The sequence below is a fragment of the Melospiza georgiana genome, chromosome 3 (genome assembly GCF_028018845.1).
Source record: "Melospiza georgiana isolate bMelGeo1 chromosome 3, bMelGeo1.pri, whole genome shotgun sequence".
Classification (NCBI taxonomy): domain Eukaryota; kingdom Metazoa; phylum Chordata; class Aves; order Passeriformes; family Passerellidae; genus Melospiza; species Melospiza georgiana.
In genome coordinates, this window is record NC_080432.1 from 40,061,131 (window position 1) to 40,079,676 (window position 18,546).

Here is an 18,546-nt window from a genome sequence, read left to right on the forward strand (position 1 = left end):
TATGTGTGCAAGGCACATATTTTGCAATGTGTTTTGCTTACAGCAAAGCTGCTCTTGTATCAACTCCTCTGTCCCATCCCTAGTTTGCATCTTGCCTTGTTTCCTGTTTCCTTTTGAACAGTAATGTCTTTTTTAGATGCCTCCTCATAAGTTCTCTCTGCACGTATAAAAGCTAGGCTGCATTCAGAGAGTTTTAGTCAAAGAGAAGGGTCAGAATCAGAATTGCTGTGATGAGACTATTTCCATTGCTTTCAATGATGCCTGTTCTATTCAGCTGAATTTGGCCAGTCCTCATGTTTCTGGTTACATGTGTCTAAGGGCATTTCACATGTGATAGCTTTCATAGCATTCAGTGAAAAATGCATGGGAACTTTAGATTCTGCTGTATGCATATTTTGGTACTTATTTATAATATGACATTGCAGAATATAAGCACAACTTAATGCACAGATTGAAAAGAAGAAACATGCATATTCTAGTAGTCTATTTTGAAGGTATTTATGCCGTTATGTTTCTAGGCATTAAATTAGACATTTTTAATGAATAATTAAGATTAAATTGGACCTTTTTTCCTCTGTTTGGCTTGATACATGAAAGACCTGAGAAGAAGAGAAGGGTTCCTCTAAATCTAGGGGATTCTGCTTTTGTTGGGGTGTTCATTTCATATGTAGGGTCAGCTGAGCTCCTGGCTTCTGGCAAAAGTACTAATTCATATGACTGATAAGACTGTCAGTGTCACTGAAATGAAATGTGGGTATTTCATAAATCTGAAAATAAGAATATGTCCATTTCATTCTTACTGGCATTTGAACATATGAACAGTGAAACATGCTTTCTTTATAAAAGACTTTCTTTTATAAATAGTTCATTTTTCTTAGAGCATCAGCAAAATTTCCAATTCAAGGTCACTAAGCATCATTTCTAAGAAAATGTAAATTGAAATAGTCCACTTGCTGGGTAATAGAAACTTGGTTTCAGGCCTCCAGTCTTTTTCCTGAGTTTCTTCCAATGCTGTTTGTAATTAAAGGGGCAGAACTGAGATTTTGTGATGGTGGTCAGTAACTCGTCCAGATGCCTGATTGTTCTGCAGGGATGATGTTAGGGGTTTATGCGTGTGCGTGCACTCTGGGATTTGAACTGCATAAAGTATTTTACTGAAAGCTTAAGCAAACAGTGTATAGTGCTGATACAAACAGAGCATTAGACATGTCTGTCTTTAATACAGCCATCTGTTGAGTGCTATAGCAGTTTTTCAAAAGCCTCCCTCAGCATAGACATCAAAGTCAATTCATGCACCTGTGCTTCTGATCTTCTAATATTTTTCTTATTTAAAACTGGCAAAGGGAGAGGAGCAGTATTTCAAGATCAGCAGCTTTATTTAAAACAAAACACAAAAAGCCAAAAACTCCCCAAAAACTCCCTCACAAAACTCATGCTGCCAATTCAGGAATTGTTAAAAATTACTTTTTTGGATATTCAATACTATTATTTATAAAAAACCAGACACCCACACTTTCATTTTCCTCTCCCTTGAGCAACCCCTGGCCTTGCTAGCATTATTTCCTGCCTGGTCTATTTACAATACAGCTGCTGAGATCATTTGCTTGATCCGTTGTTCCGATGACATCAGCAGGACCTGTGAACTCTTCTCCCAGCCCTCTCTTGGAGAACAGTGCTCAGTGGAGGAGGAGCTTGCATCATGTCCCCTCATTTACTCACTCTTTTCCCAGCCCAGTGGTCAAAGAAGGAGTCAGAGATCTTAATTTCTCACTCTCAAGGTTGTTTATTGTTCCTTATCTATAAAATTTTTGCTCCTGTCCAGTCGAGGTCCTCTCAGCAGGACAGTCCAGGCACTCTGCCTGCCCCCGGGCAGTGTTATGTCTTTATACTAAAAACTACGTGTACAATATTTACAATTACTTTCCAATACCTATCACCTATGTTAGACAGTGAGCTTCTACTCTAAACCAATCTAAAAGTGCCAACATCACAGCAGAAGATGGAGGCCAAGAAGGAGAAGGAGAAAGGCTGGACATGCTCAGATTCCTCCATCTTGCCCCCTGAACCCCCATTCTAAAAATCCCCCAAAAAATCTATTTTTTCACCCTGTGATAAATTAACTATCATTCTACTTAAACTTTTGTGGCTTGTAATTCTTCATATAAGGTTGGTGATTGTTTTTTCCAAGGGCTAAATCAAAGGCACAGGGGCTCTGTGCCCAGGGCTTGAGCCCTCCCTGGCAGCCAGAAGAATTTCCTGGATTCTGACACTGGCTCACAAGGTCCCTTGCAATCTTACCTGTGTGGTTTTCCTACTAAAACAGATTGAAAATACAGTATTGACATACAGAACATCACGTCACTCAGGCTCTGAAATCATGTGACAGTAACTGCTATGTTGGAGCAGAAGCTACTGAGTACATAATGTTTTAGTTACAGTTTTATTTTTCAGAGATGTGTGGCAGCAAAAATAGTTTTTAATTTGTTGTGTACCATTAAGATGCTCAAATCCAGCAATATTTAGATTTGCTGATGAAACTTGTGATGAAATACAGGAAGATCTGTCATAAGCTCTTCTTTGTGGTGCCTGAACCGGAGCTTATTCTTATAGACTGTGATATCTTGGAAGTACAGCAGCTTGATACTGAGCCCCTGTATTTCATGCTGAGTGGAAGTGATCTCCTCATGGGTAAAGACTCCTTAAAATCCACCAGAATGGTGCAGAAATAAACAAATTTTGTGTTTCAGAAAAAGAGGATAAAGCATGTATTTCTTTCTCCCAATGGGGACACAAAAGGGGTATTATAAACACGTGTTAACCGGCTGTATGAGCTCTGTGTGTTCATTTCCCCCGTTCTGTGACCAGAGCTAATCAGTCTAGCTGTCACAGTGTTGTTTTCCACATTTCTATATCTGGGCTCAGTATAAATAACAGTAAAAAAGTTGCTCAATTGTGGCACTTTTTGACTTTCTTGAAAATAGTGGTGCAAATGTATGTTGGAACAGTACATTAAATGTTTGAAATGTAAAATTCACTGAGCTCAAACTTTCCAAGTGTGCACACTTCTTTTTTATTCCAGTGAGGTTGCAGGGTTCTCAACACCTCTTTGCAAAAGGAGGCTCTATTGGTGCAGGATGTGTCCTGCCTACACCTTGACTTTGAGAGGTTTGGAAATTTCTGGTTTCCTGCATCTGCAGTCACTTGCTTTGGGAGCCATTCTAAGTATGATTTTTTTTTTTTCTTTTTCTCTTCTTGATTACAGATTGACTTGGAGCCAGAAGGGAGAGTGTATGTCATCATAGACCTTTCAGGATCGTCAGGTGAAGGTAGGGACTTTCAATATTTTATCTTACTCTTTCATGAATGGAATCTCCAAGGGTCTCTGCAATGAAAGTATTAGAAGTGGTGTGTGCTGATACTCTCAAATCTGTATTAACTCAAGTTAAATGAACACATTTTGAGTCAATAAGCAAATGGCACTTCATCTTACCCTGTTAATCACTGATGGTAACAATACCAGCTAAAATGACCATAATGAAATGATCATACTTAGCAGTACTAATTTCCAGAGGAAACTTCCAAATTCTTTCGTTTTTGGAAGAATAGAACAATTATGTAGGTAGAACAGATAAGATGTCAAAAAATAAAGGACAGGAGTTTATTTGCTTTTTAAATTATTCTAATATTTGGTATTTTTCCATTTCAACTAAAGTAATGACCAGAATGTTGTCATTATATGAGATGTTTTCATTTTTATGGCTGCATGTTGGAAAATGACCCAAATATAGAAGAGAAGTATTTATTACATTCTTAAGAAAAATTCTAAAAATAATTTTTCTGCTGCTTACTTTAAACAGTAGAGTGGTATATGGTAGGAATGAGATAATTTATGAAGAAGCAAATCCGTGTGCCTTAGTCATGCACTTGGTGACAGCCTGATCTGCCAAAATGGCCTAGATGATTGATTATCTTAAATTATGTCCAGCAATCAGCTTTGATCAGCTTCCCCCAGTAGCTCATGGAGTTCACTGAAATGAGGTTATCATCAGTTCACAATACATAAAGAAGATTCACATGAACCTTGACAGGAGTTGAAACCAAAATGCTATGAAATTAAATTATTTTGCCTGGCACAGTGGAGAAACGGTGGAAGAGCATGTTTATCTTTCTGTTCTTTGTAATGAATTGCTGCACTCTGACCAGCTACTAGCAGTAGCTTGCAAAAACACATATTGCTATAAATCCTGAATTTTAAACTTTATCTTATAGCCTCTTTCTGTACCTACCTAAAATGTGCTCTACCATTTTTTTCTTCCTGCATATTGAAGAAAATATCAATTAAATAGTAGTTTCCACATCTATTTCTGACTGGCATGACAGTGATCATCTGAAATGTGGTTAAAGGCATTGGTGTGACTCTGTCATAGGGCAGGTGGATGTTCTTCCAACCTTCCTCTGATAGCTAATTGCTACCCAGCTGAGCCTGCTGTTACCGTTTCATCCCAAGATGCATTCAAGTGTGTCAGACTGTCAAAGGACAGAAAGAATGGTGTTGTGTGGTTCTTCAAAAGTGCTTTAAAACTCTCTAACCTTTTACACAGGAAAGTAAAAAATGGCTATCCTAATGCCTCCTTTATTACGTGGTGCATTACCCTGTAACATTGAAAGGTACTTGGAAAGAAATTTGTGTCACTACAGTAGCATTGGAGGGGAATACATAAATGGAGACTAGCCAGTGAGGGAAAACAGCTTATAAAATGTTATGGGGAGGCCTTAGGAGGACCAAGAGCACTTAGTTGTAGGCACACAGTTTGTGGTAATTGGGAGTGGGGCTGGGGCAGCCTCATCCCCAATGGGCACAGCTGTGAGCAGCAGGTGAGCAGCATTGGAGGCAATGAGCCATGGAGTGCCCAGGGGCACTGACCAACCACAAAGGGAGCAGAGGCACACAGGTGCAATGCAGGAACATGGGGAGTATAAAATGTTGGGCTAAAGAACAAGAAGGGTGGGTGTTTGCAGCTTTCTGGAGTGGTAAGGTATTTTTCTGTATGGGTTGAAGCATTATGATGTTGTATGGTGGTACTCTGTGTATTGTAGCTATCTCAACTGCAGCATATGCTGTGACATGTAGTTGAGGTGAATTTGGTAGAAATTAGAGAAGTTGGTGCACTTACAAAGTACAGCAGAACTTGTAAATTTTTAAGCTTTCCCACTTGTAAAAGTGTTGAGTAGAAGTACTGCAAAGTTCTCTAGGAGGGTTTCAGTTTTTCTCACAAAGAAAAGTGGACTAAGTTTGTACAACTGTTTGCAAGCCCTTTTTATAGCATTATAAGTGATACTATGAAATCTTATTATTGAATGGTTTTATTAGAGGTAAATAATTTTTGATATTTAGTGATGTTATTGAAACACGTAGTTTAACATAACAACTATGTGAATAACAACTTGTGTAGTGAATGGAAACATCTAGATCACAAGGGATGTAGCTTATTCTACATGTTTCAAAAATACCTCTTTCATTTTATGTATGTGTAGGTAAAGATAATGAATGTGTGAGGTATTTTATGATTTTCAATGTGCTAGTTCATTGTAGTTAATCTGTATTTCTTGAAGATTAAAGGAATTGGAAGTTATAGTAGGTGCATCACTTTTGAGTGGCATGGGTTGGTTGAAGTGATTGCTGCTCTTGGCCATATTTCTGAACCAGGGTCTTGTTTTTTGCAATCCAGTTGTCACTGTGAGTAGCAAGAGTACATAGTGTTCTTTTCCTGATGCACAAATGGGCATCGGTCTTCCACCTGGAAATTTGGTCGGGGAAAATTGGCAATTTATGAAAATAGAAATACTCATAGCAACAATTTTAACTGAAGGAAGCAATCAAGTTGTGTGTTTCTTGTAAAAATATACTATATACTCACCAACCACTCTTGTCTTGTAATGCCATGTACTGAGAATTGGACTTGTTTCTCCAATGTCATATAAGCAGGTTTCTAGTTACCAGCAGTAAGTAATGTAGCTTCAGTTATTTGACACTTCTAGAAGCTTTTTCAGACAGATATTTAAGATCTCTTTTGGTATAATTGACTTAAGATTAGTTCAATCCCTTAATATGGACAAAGAGCATCGCTCTCTACCATACTGCCTCTAAAAGGCAAAAGTCCTAATTTTCCAAGCAAGCCTTTATGTGAGTAAATTAGTATATAAATTGAAAGTAAGCTTATGTTGCTACCATATACCTCTTAAAATCCAATTGCTACTTAGTCCCAGCTGTCAGATTGCTTATCCTTCCTCACTATTTGCATTTGTATGGCAAAACAATGAAAACAGTTCATTGTTATAATCTGGCTTCCTCAACAAAAGCACGTGAATCCTGTTCCTCCTCTCCCCCTTGTCTAAGCTGAATCATTCATGGACTTGTGTGGCTTAGGTGTGCAGAACAGATGGAAATCTGGCTGATTGCAAAGACAGGTAAGGGAAATTTCTGCCTTTCCCTAGGCAGAGACAGACTTGTTGAGAGCCACCCTAGCATATCAATGTCAGTATCTGGCCAAAATTTTTACATGGAGCTAGAGAAAGAACAGTAGAGTTGCTGGCTGTGCTACTTGAAATTTCCAATGGATTGTTCAAATTTCAGGGAGTTTAGTTTTGTTCTGAAAAAATAATTTTGTAGAACTTGCTTCCATTCAGTTCTAATCTTTAAAGCAGAAAAAGACTGAAAAACAAAAATGCTAAAGTCTGAGAAGTGGGAAGCAAGCTATGTGAAAAGCCCTTACAACAACAACTAACCCAAGAGGAGTGTTTTTATCATCATCTTTTTACACTAATCCTGTTTTGGAAACTCCTTATAGTTTCTGAATGTTTGTTTCTGCACAGATAGGGATGGTGAGTAACTATTTATTTTAGCAATCTTCTGTAAATTCTGTAGTAGAACTATCCAGCCCACATACTGAAAAGAAAATGCTAAATAAACTGTTTTTCACACAGAAGGTGATGTTCTCAAAAGTTAGGATTTAAATTTTTCTGCTAAAACATGAAGGTTTCCAGATTGTGCTTCCAAATCAGTTCCGCAAAATAATTTACCATTTTGGTGATGTTGACATAGGAAGAGGGTGAGAAAACAGCTCTTAAAGCAAGTCTTTTTAATTCTTCATTGGGAGCTATGTAAGCAGTATTTCTGTAACACCTGTGAGTCACATCTTTACACTTCCTTTGCCAAAACTCATCTGCAGGGTTATTTACCTTCTGTAGGTTGACTTTATTTAAAAGGGGTCTGTGTGTTTGGAGTAAATCTATATTGGTTTCCTGTGAATGGAAGCAGCTGTACCAGTGGAGCCTTCCCAAATGTAGACATGCACAGCCTGAAATAACTGCAACATTTACTCAGGAGCAGTTAACTGCAACAGTTAATCAATAAAGTTCTATTTATAATTAAAAAAAAAATTTTTGTTGGGTTTCTTTAAGTGTTTTTAAGTGCTTAGGAAACTGCCTGCCCAGAACTTTAAGGGATATTTCAAAAACAAACCCCTTTGGTCAAACAAGCAAATGTGGCTTCTCAGAACCTGACACACCAACAGTATGAACTGGAATTTGTTACATAGATTTGTTGGAATTTGGTACGTAGATATGTACTGTGCCATATGCAAGCACATAGCATCTTTAAGCATTTCTGATAGCTTGCTTTTGGGAAACCAAATCAAAATGTGGGTGGCTGCAGTTGTTATTATACCAGAATGGTTTGTCAGTCTTGCAAAGCATGTAATCACTCAAGTCTGCTGTTAAGTAAACATTTGGTGACCCCTTTATGTATGCAGTTATAAGAAAAACAAAGTTTATAGCGGGCTGATGTTTGTAAAAAAGGAATTAGCTTGGAAAAGATCCATTGCATTTATTCTCTTACTTTGCAAACTGGAACTTGTGGCTGTGCAGGTTTTTAGTCTTGTATCTTGAACTTCTGCCTGGGCTATGGAGAAGGATATGTCTGTGTCTCAGTCTGTCAGTGAAAAGGAGGATCTGCAAGACTTGCTGCCTTATTCATTCCCTCAGTGCTGCTTGTTGTGCAAGGTCATATTGATTTTCTATATTAATTCAGTGTTGCTGTATCGTATGCACTATTTCTATACTGAAGTGCACTCACTAACTTTGTTATTGACATGCTTTAGCAGTGTCTTTACATCTATTTTTTCATTCCTTTTCTTTTAGTTCTTACAGAGCTTTGTGAGCAAAGATTTTTGAATTATTTGAGAAATACATAAGACCTCCAGTGCAGCTGATTAAATGCAGACTAAAGTTTAAAACTTTAATACAGTGATGCAATGATTTGATTTACAAACTGGAGTAACAGATGGCCCACAAATGAATAAGAGAGGTAAATTGCCTGAGGAATGATTAAAAACATTTTCAGCAAAGTCAGTTTTATACGTACTGAAAGACAGGTGCTGCTGTATTTAACAGCTTGTGACCTGCCTGCTGCATTTGTCATTGAGGGTTTCTTTTTTCTTTGAAATTACTGGTTTGTGTGGGATACAAACATAGACAGTTACTTGCAGTACTTTCTGCCAACTTAATACTTAAGTTACTATTTGAAATATGTCAATATTAAGTCAACTGTGGGCACCTTCAGAGTGACCTTGACCTGTTAGTTTTTTTTCTTAACTGTGTTTATGATGGGTAACATGTAATACAAATTTAAGAACTATTAAAAACTCTTTTTCTATGTTCTATGTCTAATCAATTGTAATGATTATTTATCATTGTTAGATGTTCCAATTTGCATTCTGGCATTGTTCTTCTGTACAATCACAGATTGCCCATTTTTGAGTGGGCAGATGAATTGCAATAAAATACCACCTGTTTCTAATACATTCATCTTCAGATTCATCTGCTTGTAAGATACTAAAGTTGCCCAAGATGAAGAACATAAGGTGGTATCTTACAATAAAACTTGCTGGCTGAAGTCATGGTATTTTGTGAATGGAAAACATTTTGTTTACATTTATTTTCTGGCCTTTTTGCATTGAAATAGCAAAAAAAATTCCTTAAAATTCAACACCAAGTTATGTATTTAATGTGTCATTCAAAATATATGAATTTGCAGGAAGTTTTCCAGTTCTTCTAGCTCATTAGGCTCTCAGGTTTGCAAATATGCTTATTGTTGATTGGCACATCAGGAGAGAATGTCTGCATGAGAAAAAGTATTAGAAGCAAAGAATGATTCTTAATGCCATTTTTGTGTCCCATACTTGATAGATATGTAACATAGATACAGCTTGTTAATTAAAATATCCCGATGATTTGTTTCAGGCAATTCAACTTTGGTAGAATTGATACAGCAAGAAAAATTGCATTTCTGTTCCCTGTTGTAGCATCGTTTTGCAAAAATCTGTTTATAGAAAATATCCCACAGGATACAAACTTTCTCTACAATTCCTAATGTAGCTCTTTGCCAGTGTTTTTCCTTGAAGTACTTGTAGTTGTCATTGTCATCATCATTAATTATGCTTCTTGTGCTATAAGGGCTCAGTGAATGAGATCTTGTTGTGCCAGGCACTGTTTGAACAGAGAACAGTGGAAGGTGCTTAATCAGAAATCTCAAAGTCTGAATCAGGGAGCATTTTTGCTTGGTTGTTTCAGGAATTTGTGTTAGTGAAGAGTAGTGGTTTTTTCACCAATATCTTCTATTGCAAATACAACTTTGACAGGCTGCTTGTTTGTCAGTTCCTTGTAGCCATCAGCTGCTGATCTTGGGGTGCTGAGCCCGCAGTGAAAGAATTCTCAGGTTTGTTCAGAATTTATGAATGAAGAACCTTTTTTTTAAATAACCCATTCACTTTCAGTAAACACATGGAAAAAGAGTCACAGTCATTATAGATTCACTGTTAAAAACTTCCTTATATCTTATTTTGCTCCCCAGAATTTGATTGAGCATTCAGCTTGCGCACATTCTTACTCTTCTCGGTACGTTAATGTTTGAGAAGAAGCTGAGCGTTGGAAATGTCTTAGGCAGACCCCAGGGAGTCTGGGGAGAGTCAGTGGTTTAGTCAGAGCATGGATCTCTCAGGGGGGACATAAGTAACCTCTGTAGCTTTTCCAGAGCTGTAGGTGAAGCAGAAAGGGTTTGCACAAAAAGATCTGTTGTGGCATTGGGGCAAGCGATCTTGCAGTGGTACAATGTAAAGTAAGGATAATGTTTGACATCTGGGAAACTATTTGCAAGCCACCTGAACATTACATTTGTAGACTTAAGGCTGGGGCTTCTGCTGGGAGTTAAAATAATCAGAAACTATGTAAACAGGACAATGGTGAACTGGCAGTGCTAACTGAGTGGTTTTTGTCCTCAGTCACTTCACTCATGTAGGTTTGCAAGTTAGAGCTCTTCTAAAAATGCAGCTTCCCCTGGAAGTTCTTGGGAATATTGTGTGCTCGGGGACATACAGGGTTGGAAGTGTCAATATTGTATAGCTTTTCTCTCTTCCTACTGTGAAGCAAAACATCCAGAAAAACCAGGCACGTGTTGGCTGCTCTGCTCAGTCTCAGTAAGAGGGACTTCAACCCAAAGGTATTAGTTTTATTCATAGCTTGGATAAAGGTAGAGTGCTACACTGACTTTTTTGGCTTTCCTTCTGCTGGCTTCCCTGCTTTAAGAGAAAAACAACAATAAACTGAACAACAACAAACTTAACCATAATCTTCCTATTCAAAATTCTTTATGTAGTGTATCAACTGTGAACCTATTTCCTTTGAAGCTTTGGTTTTATGTAGACAGGATTTGGGGAATTACTTTTTTTCCCCATTCAGGTTTTCATTTCTTCATTATCAGATCAGCACTCACTCAAACTATAACTGAGGGAAAGGTTAAAATCAAAGAAACAAAACAAACAAACTGATTTGCAAGTTTTCTCCTTCTGCTATGCCTTTATTTTCTTTTCTTAGGAGGGATAATGCAAAGCACCTACTAATATGCTTTTTCTCTTGAGTCTTATTTGGTTTAAACCTAAAATACATCAGTGCCGATGTGTGGGTGCTTATTACAAAAATGAAATTATTTTTTCAGTCTTTTTTCTCCTTTTGAAATTATTAATCTTTTATGACTTTTTTTTACAACCATAAGGAATCTTTAACCATCCACATAGTTTCTAGTTTGATTTTTTTTTTCTTTTAGTTTTTTAGGCCAACCAATGAAACTAAAAACCCACTAAAAACACTTCCCAAGAATTGCATTTATACTGATATGGAGATTTGTAGGTTGCACTGCTCAGTCAGAGCAACTTTCTCATCTCAAATGAACCACGCTAAATAAATCTCTTATTTCTGCCACTCTGTTAGAGTATGTTAATGTCAATAGATAAGTGCAATACCTGATTCTGGTGTGCATTTGCTTGTTGGTGCAGTAGGTGATGAATTTCTTCTGAGACCAAAATTTTACCTGTTGGTAGCGCAGCATCTGAGAGCAGATATTTTTGTGTTGTTACCCAAGTGAGTAACTGGAAAGCCTGAGAAGAGGAACTGTGAAATAAATCTGAGTCCATGTTAAGTTTTTGACTCTTGCCAGTTGACACTGACTTGACTAATGGCACTTAGGGCATTTATTTGGGAAAATGAACCTTGCAGGTTAACTCAGTTGAACCATGAACAGTTGAACCCCAAATTTCCTTTTAAAGGTATCTGTGCACGCACAAATCAGCTCTTGGTGACAGTTCAGTCTGTTAGTGCTTGAGCCTTTTAAACTGCACTGCTCAGTGTAGAGCTTCTCCAAAGGGTGCTTATATAAATTTAACTTTGTGTGGCAAATGCCTTCATAAGGAACATCTCTCCATGGATTTATAGCCATCCCTTGGATTGTATCCAGTTAGCTGATTGAACATCTGGTAAGCATTGTGTGTTTGTACTAAGCCCTTACTGTATAAAGCTGGCTTGAGCTTTTCAGGCAAAGATCAGCGACCTTTCCTTGGCAGACTTTTTGCCACTTGCCAAAATAAATGCTTTGCAGGGAGCAAGACCCAGATAGAAAATTTGGCTTAAAGGCACCTTCATATTGTACTGGAAGAGTTTGTACTTGCTTAAGGAAAACTGTGTTAGGCTGAAAAAGGATTGAAACTCGTATACATACCATGTTCTCAACTGCTGCCACTCTCTTTTCCATTTATGTAGCAAAAGCTCTGATTTCCATATGTTGGGTTTTGGGTTTTTTTAACAAAATCATGCAGGGCCTTTGGAATAGGAATGTTTAATTTTATAACTGCCTATGCCTAGTGTGTTTTTTGAAGAAAACTGGAGAAACGTATCACACTGAAAGCTATAGTGGTGTTTTCATACATAAGTTAAACATCAACTAGTAGCAAGTTTTGAAATGGAAATATATTTTTTTATATTTTTTGAAATCTGTGTGTGGCTAGTTTTTCATAAAGAAGCCACAACATGGGTGAGTCCAACGCTCACTGCATACCATGATGTGGTGTGGAAAATGCATATAATATTAGAATTTGGGGTTGGTTTTTTTTGTTGTTGTACTTCATAAAATGCATAACCTCTACTCTTAATGATTTGTTAGTGTTTTGCTCTACACTTTTGCTGGTGCAGTAATATGCTCTGAAGAGATCTTTTCCCTCTTCACCCTTATTTCCCAACAATAATGAAACCTGTTTATTGTTAGAGTAATTGAGGTAAAAGGTCTTGGCGTAATCTTTTCTGATTAATCAATCAGGGGTGGATAAATAAGGAAATAGACACACTAAAGACAGGTCTGGCCATGTTCCTGGCTATTCCATGCATCAGTTGGATTATGAAAACTTACTTGTTCTATGAGTATCATTAACCACAAGTCTATTGCCTTGAACATAGCCTGAAGATCTACTACTGTTTTAAAAATATAAATTTTAGTCATATAAACAGCTGGAGTGTCCAAGATCTGTATTCTTTAAGTATAGTCTTGAAAGATTAAACTACGTGAGGCTTTTCATAAACAGTCTGTACCTGTGGTGGGAAAAATTGGTTTGCCTCTGTAAAAGGCAGTCTGTGGAATTAAAAACGACTGTGTAAACCTTGCATCACTTGCAAGTTAGAGTTTTTAAAAGGAAGTTCCAAAGTCCAAAAAGGAAGATTAAGCCCTCTCAATATTTGTCTGAATTTTCAGAAGGGCTGTACTAAGGGCAGTACAGCAAGCTGAGATACGTACTCTAAGCCCTGCCTGCTACTTCGTCTTTTTTTTTTTTGTATAAATTTTATTTTATTTAGTTTGCTTCCATTGTTTCTGCCATATGTCTTCCAAGTATTGATCAAAAAAGTTAATTATATATGTTAGATGTCAGGAATAATGTAAAATATAGATTTTAATGTGTACTAACAGCTTTAGCAGACAAGCTGCCAGATACTTTAGACTTGCAGTTATTGCATGCTGTGTAGATCCCTGAATTCCTGTATAGTAAGGATGAGGTATATTTCTAAGAAACTATGCTTCTGTAACATCTACACACACTAAGCTTAAGCACTGATAAATGGTCAAATAATATCAGCATCTAGGTTAAAATACAACCTGAATAAATCTGAGGAATTTTAATAACTCCAGGTTGCACCAGTGAGGCTTCATCCTCCAAGACAGAGGAGATTAAAAGAAAAAAATCTTATTTATATTGTATTGTAAAGGAACACTGAGAAATACTCCTTTTTTATTTCTTATTCCCAGACCAGTACCTGGAAACTGGATCTTTCCAGTGAATTTTGAAGCATGTATTTTCCTTCCTTATTGGACTCAGTGTTTTCAAAAAACCTTCAATATAGCATTTTTTAACTTCACCATGGAAGTCTGCTGTGCTGTGAATTGGGCTATTTAAAGGAAACATCTTCCATTGCAATTCATGAACATTCTGTAGTACATAAAAGTCTGTAGTAGATGAAAGTGACCCAGGGTATTTGTTCACCTCTGCCTGAATGCTGGAGGCAGCTGTACTTCTCCTTTTCAGAGCAATGTAATCGTTTACATTTGCACGTTTATAGTACCATAAGGCAAGAAAGGAAGAAAGAACTTCTTTCCTTTTTAGACTTGAGAAAAATGAAAACTGTCTGAATGTAAAATCACGTTCAGACTTTGGTCTCAAATCCTAGATATAATAGCTGTAATAGGTGTAATACTTAACTATAGTGTGACAAAGACCTGAAACCATCCTGTGTTCTGTTTGAAAGAGTGCCCATCTACCAGTCCAGTTCTCCTGGTAATCCTGTGTCAGGACTTAATTTGGGTCTTGGTAAAAATCAGTTTATCTCCTGTGGAACTGTCTTCTCCTCTAAAGAGGGCTCCATAAGCAGAGGTCAGAATTTTAGGATCAGGTTTAATGCTTTGCCTCAGGGAGCGAGTTCTTAGTTTTAGAAAAATAACCCTTTGCATTTCAGTTGACTAACTAAACCAGCAGTGCACAGCCACGTGTTCAATTAGCATTATGTTTAATATTATATTCAGAAGCAGAAATCGCATACATTTCAGTGCTTTGTAAATGTCAGCATGAGAATCACACATCATACCTGCTGAACAGAGAAAAAAAGAGGAATAAAAAGGTCTCATTGGCTGCAAATGCAGGGAGTAAAATTTAAATAATGGGGAGTTATTTTAATTTTTCAACTACAACTTGAGTTTCAATATCTGATTGAGTTTGGTTTTAGAACAGTTTGTGGACTAAACAAGTTTTTATTTACTTTTAAAATGCTGTAAAGTGTTTCTGAAGAAAAGTAGAGTTAAAGTTCATAAAGAATTCTAAGAGTTTTTTCTATAATTCATTTGTATGCACTCCATAGTTGTAGCAGATTTTGTGAATATCCACAATGGCAGATGTTTGTTTTAGAGCATGCAGTTTTTGTGTGCTCAGAGTTTTTGGAGTGAACAGAAATATTTAGTTATTCTATTAAATACACTTTGAGACTTGTGTAAATCCAGTACTTCAGGCAAGATAATATTAATGCTAACTATTAATAAAAATAATGAACCCATTTTATAATAACATTTTTGAGTCTGGAATTGTCTGGTTAAACCCCATAACTGAAGTGATTTGTGCATCTGCCATCCTGACTTTGGGCAAAGTTCTTCAGTGCATTAACAAACTCTGGAAAACTGGAGTGGGTCTGTCTATTGTGCTGCAAATATAAGTAGAAGCATTCCTTAAAGGAAAAAGCTTTATAAAGATTGGAGAAGGACTTCAGATTTAGATTTATATCTTCTCTTGAGTTAACTGCACACTCTTAATTGAAAGACTAAAAAGTACACTTGGTAATGTAATGAACTTGCAGTTAATAAAATGCATTTATCCCTGTTTCATATTAGTAAATAAATTTTTAGGTTGGGGGAGGTGTTATGTATTTTAAGGATTCATTATTGTTAAAATCTTTTAGCTGTCTGTAGTTATTAAATTATAGTCAGGTCCTTTTTTACAATCCTTTCTCAAAGCATTTTACTGAATACAATACTTTGTGTGCAAACTCAGGAGTTATTAGTCAGTGGTTAAACTTCTAAATTTGACAGTGACAAATTGACTATTATTAAAAAATAATATTTGGGGTTTTTTTTCCCCCCCCAATGTGTGTGGTGGTGTACTGGATTTCAGATCTGATTTTAAATTATCAAAATCAAAGCAAAACAGAAACTGACTCAACTAGTGCTAGGGGAGGTTTAGGTTGGATATCAGGAAAAATTTGTGCATCAAAATATGCTGCCCAGGGAAGTGGTTGAGTCACAATCCCTGGAGGTATTTAAAAGACCTGTAGCACTTAGGGATGTGGTTTAATGGTGGACTTGGCAATGCTGGCTTAGTGATTGGATGCAACGTCTTAAAGGTCTTTTTAAATCTAAATGATTCTATGATTTTATGAAAACTCTACTAACTAATGATTTCAGAACTTGAAGATTGAAATCTTTATTTCTAGTTTGTTTGGCTTTTGTTGTTTTGGTTTGTGTTTTTTGTTTTAAATAATCACTTTCATTCCAGGTCTTTATTATTGGGGAGCATAAATTCTGCCTACTTAGTGGAAGTTGCACATCTAACTTATATAAGAAATATTTGACTTATTCATGTAGTCCTTGTGGGATGCAATCAGTACCAGAAATTTCATCTCTTGTTTTGGTAAGATACTGCTTTGGAGGGTTTGACAGGGTCATTTATTTCAGAAGACTGTGCGCCTCACTAAAAGTTATTTAGCTTCCCTTAGGTAGATTAAGCATTTCCCTTATCCATGCTTCAGTGTTTGACTAAGTTATGTAAGAATATCCTATGTTGTTCAAGTACTTTTCCTAATTTTTTGGCTGGGAAAAGGGGAGGGAGACTTCACACATGCAGTGATACCTTGTTTGATGTCTTTGAAGGAACTCACAGAGTTTCCACCAGGGTAGCCAAGCCGTTTGCCACATTAGGATGTGGTCCAGCTTTTCATGTTTCTGTTTCTTTGCACCATTACTTACAGCTTTGTAATTCTGTATTGCAGCAGAAAGGCTGACTTGGGCCATGAGCTGTGAAATAGCACAAGCCCATGTTTCTGAGGCTTTTTGGAACTCTTGCCTCTGACAGGACCGACCACTTCAGTTGTCAGGCACAGTGTTTTCTGACAAACTGAGAATAGGAACTCAGTGAAATATTTGGAGTAGGGAATACAAACATCTTTCTTCTGTGCCAGCTTAGCTACACAGGAAGAACTATGGAAAGCATTGGAGAGTATTTAATTTTATTGCTCCTGCCTTTGGAGGAAAGTAATTTACAAATAACTTTGTGAAAAGCTAGGTTAAAAATAACAAATAACCTGGTGAAATGAATATTATACAATACATTCTACACAGTTTCTCTGCAGTGTTCATACACTGTTTTTCCTATGGAACTAGACTCCTGATTCCTAAATCAGTACACAGTAAGAGTAGTCAAAGCAGTTTTCCTTTGCTGTGTATATGGCAGACACACAGGCTATAAAATTGTATCCGAGAACTTGCATCTTCTTAACTTCTTTGCCCAAACTCTTTTAACCCTATAAAGTATTAAAATGGAACTGTCATGTTACCAAATTGTTTTTCTAAATCAGGAATACAGATGCTGTTGAAGTTACAGCTACCATCACTCAAGGTTGTATTTACATGATAGTTTCGTACTGATTCCTTTTAACAATACTGCTACTGCCAGCATTACTGGTATTGGAGGACAACTGCATGAAAGACTGAAAGAGGGTTGGATTTGCCATAGCACAGTTGAGACTGAAATTGTTGTAGCATTTCCGCTCTGAACAATTCGGATAGCATGAGGCACACAGCATTTCTTTTGTGATTGTAATGAAGGCAGCCCAGTTCCACAGAAACAATTTTACATCAATAAGATACTTGGAAGACAACATGGAAAGAATCCAGCCTTCCAATTTCATACCTACTTTAGAGAGACTAAGGAAAAAATCTGCCTTTTCGACATCTGGAATATATTTCTTCAGTTTTATGGTATTGATGTTGGGTTTTCTTTTATTCATTCTTCTCTCTGTTTCTGGGAGACATATGGTTGGGGTTTTTAATTAGTTAGAAAATGGAAGTTTCTGTTAAGGATTATTCAGAATAAAGTTAAATAATGGCATTGTTAAATTCAGTAGGATATAAATTTTATTGCTAGTTTCCTATTTTTATAGCACCCAACTAAATATTTTCCTTCTTTTCCCATGTAGTCCTTCCTCAAATAACAGCTGAGGATGGACTTCAGTTGGTGTACATTAATCACAGATGAGCAGAACATCAATGTGTTGTTAAAGCTTATGTAGTTACAGTTTAAAAGGATTGTTGCACTGTTCTCTTTTTGGAAATTTCCTGCTACTTTTGTGTAGCTGTGCAAGCAGTAGCATTTTAGACAGTAGTTTTCTGTGAAACAGGCACAAAACCTCAGTAATTGTGAAGAAGGACTTTTTAAATTATTTTTTAAGGATGCTTCGTTATTTCTTTTTTCACTTGGTCACAATTGTTGGTGGCTCTTTCCAGTGAAGCCAGTGGAAAAGTTGGAGCAGTCAGGCAAACAGTCTCTTGAAGCAAACACCTATCCTCAGAAATAATTGTCAATATAAGGCTTTTTTTCCTTATGTCCCATAATTTACCTGAGATACAGCCAGCTAACTCACTTAGGTTCTTGTGGAAATCCCACCTGTTATGGGCAACTAAAGCCTTGATTTGTCCTGTACTTCTTTGTGTGTGGCTTGATTATGCACAGCTCTGGGTCCCAGCGCATACAAGCAGTGTCTTCTCTCGCTAAACCAAACAAAGCTTCTTTTATGCCTTGGTACAATGGGAGGAAAACAGCAGCCTACCATTAATCCCATTGTTTGAATCTGGAGCTAAAAAATCAAAGTCAACCTTCTCTTTCTCCTTGTTGCTGTGAGGTTGGATTGTGTTCATATCTTGCTGGCTGGCCCGTGACCGTCTTCCCTCGCTTCCGGCCTAGCGCTTATCCCGGCCCCAAGTGCGTTGCTTCCCCTTCCACTTCCTGCCAGCTTCGCCTCCAGAAATGCAGGCAGGCCAAAATCTCAACTCCCTGCCCTGACAAAACTGATTCTTACTTG

The 18,546-nt window shown here is 37.1% G+C and overlaps 1 protein-coding gene across 2 annotated transcripts in view; it reads left to right on the plus strand.

Moving 5' to 3' along the window:
* The window catches only part of PRKCE (protein kinase C epsilon), a 287,947-nt gene that overhangs the window by 97,187 nt on the left and 172,214 nt on the right, over nucleotides 1–18,546 (plus strand). For both annotated transcript variants that reach the window (XM_058020060.1, XM_058020061.1), the window contains exon 2: nucleotides 3,263–3,326. In XM_058020060.1, coding sequence (XP_057876043.1) covers nucleotides 3,263–3,326 — 64 coding nt within the window. The remainder of the gene's footprint in view (nucleotides 1–3,262; nucleotides 3,327–18,546) is intronic.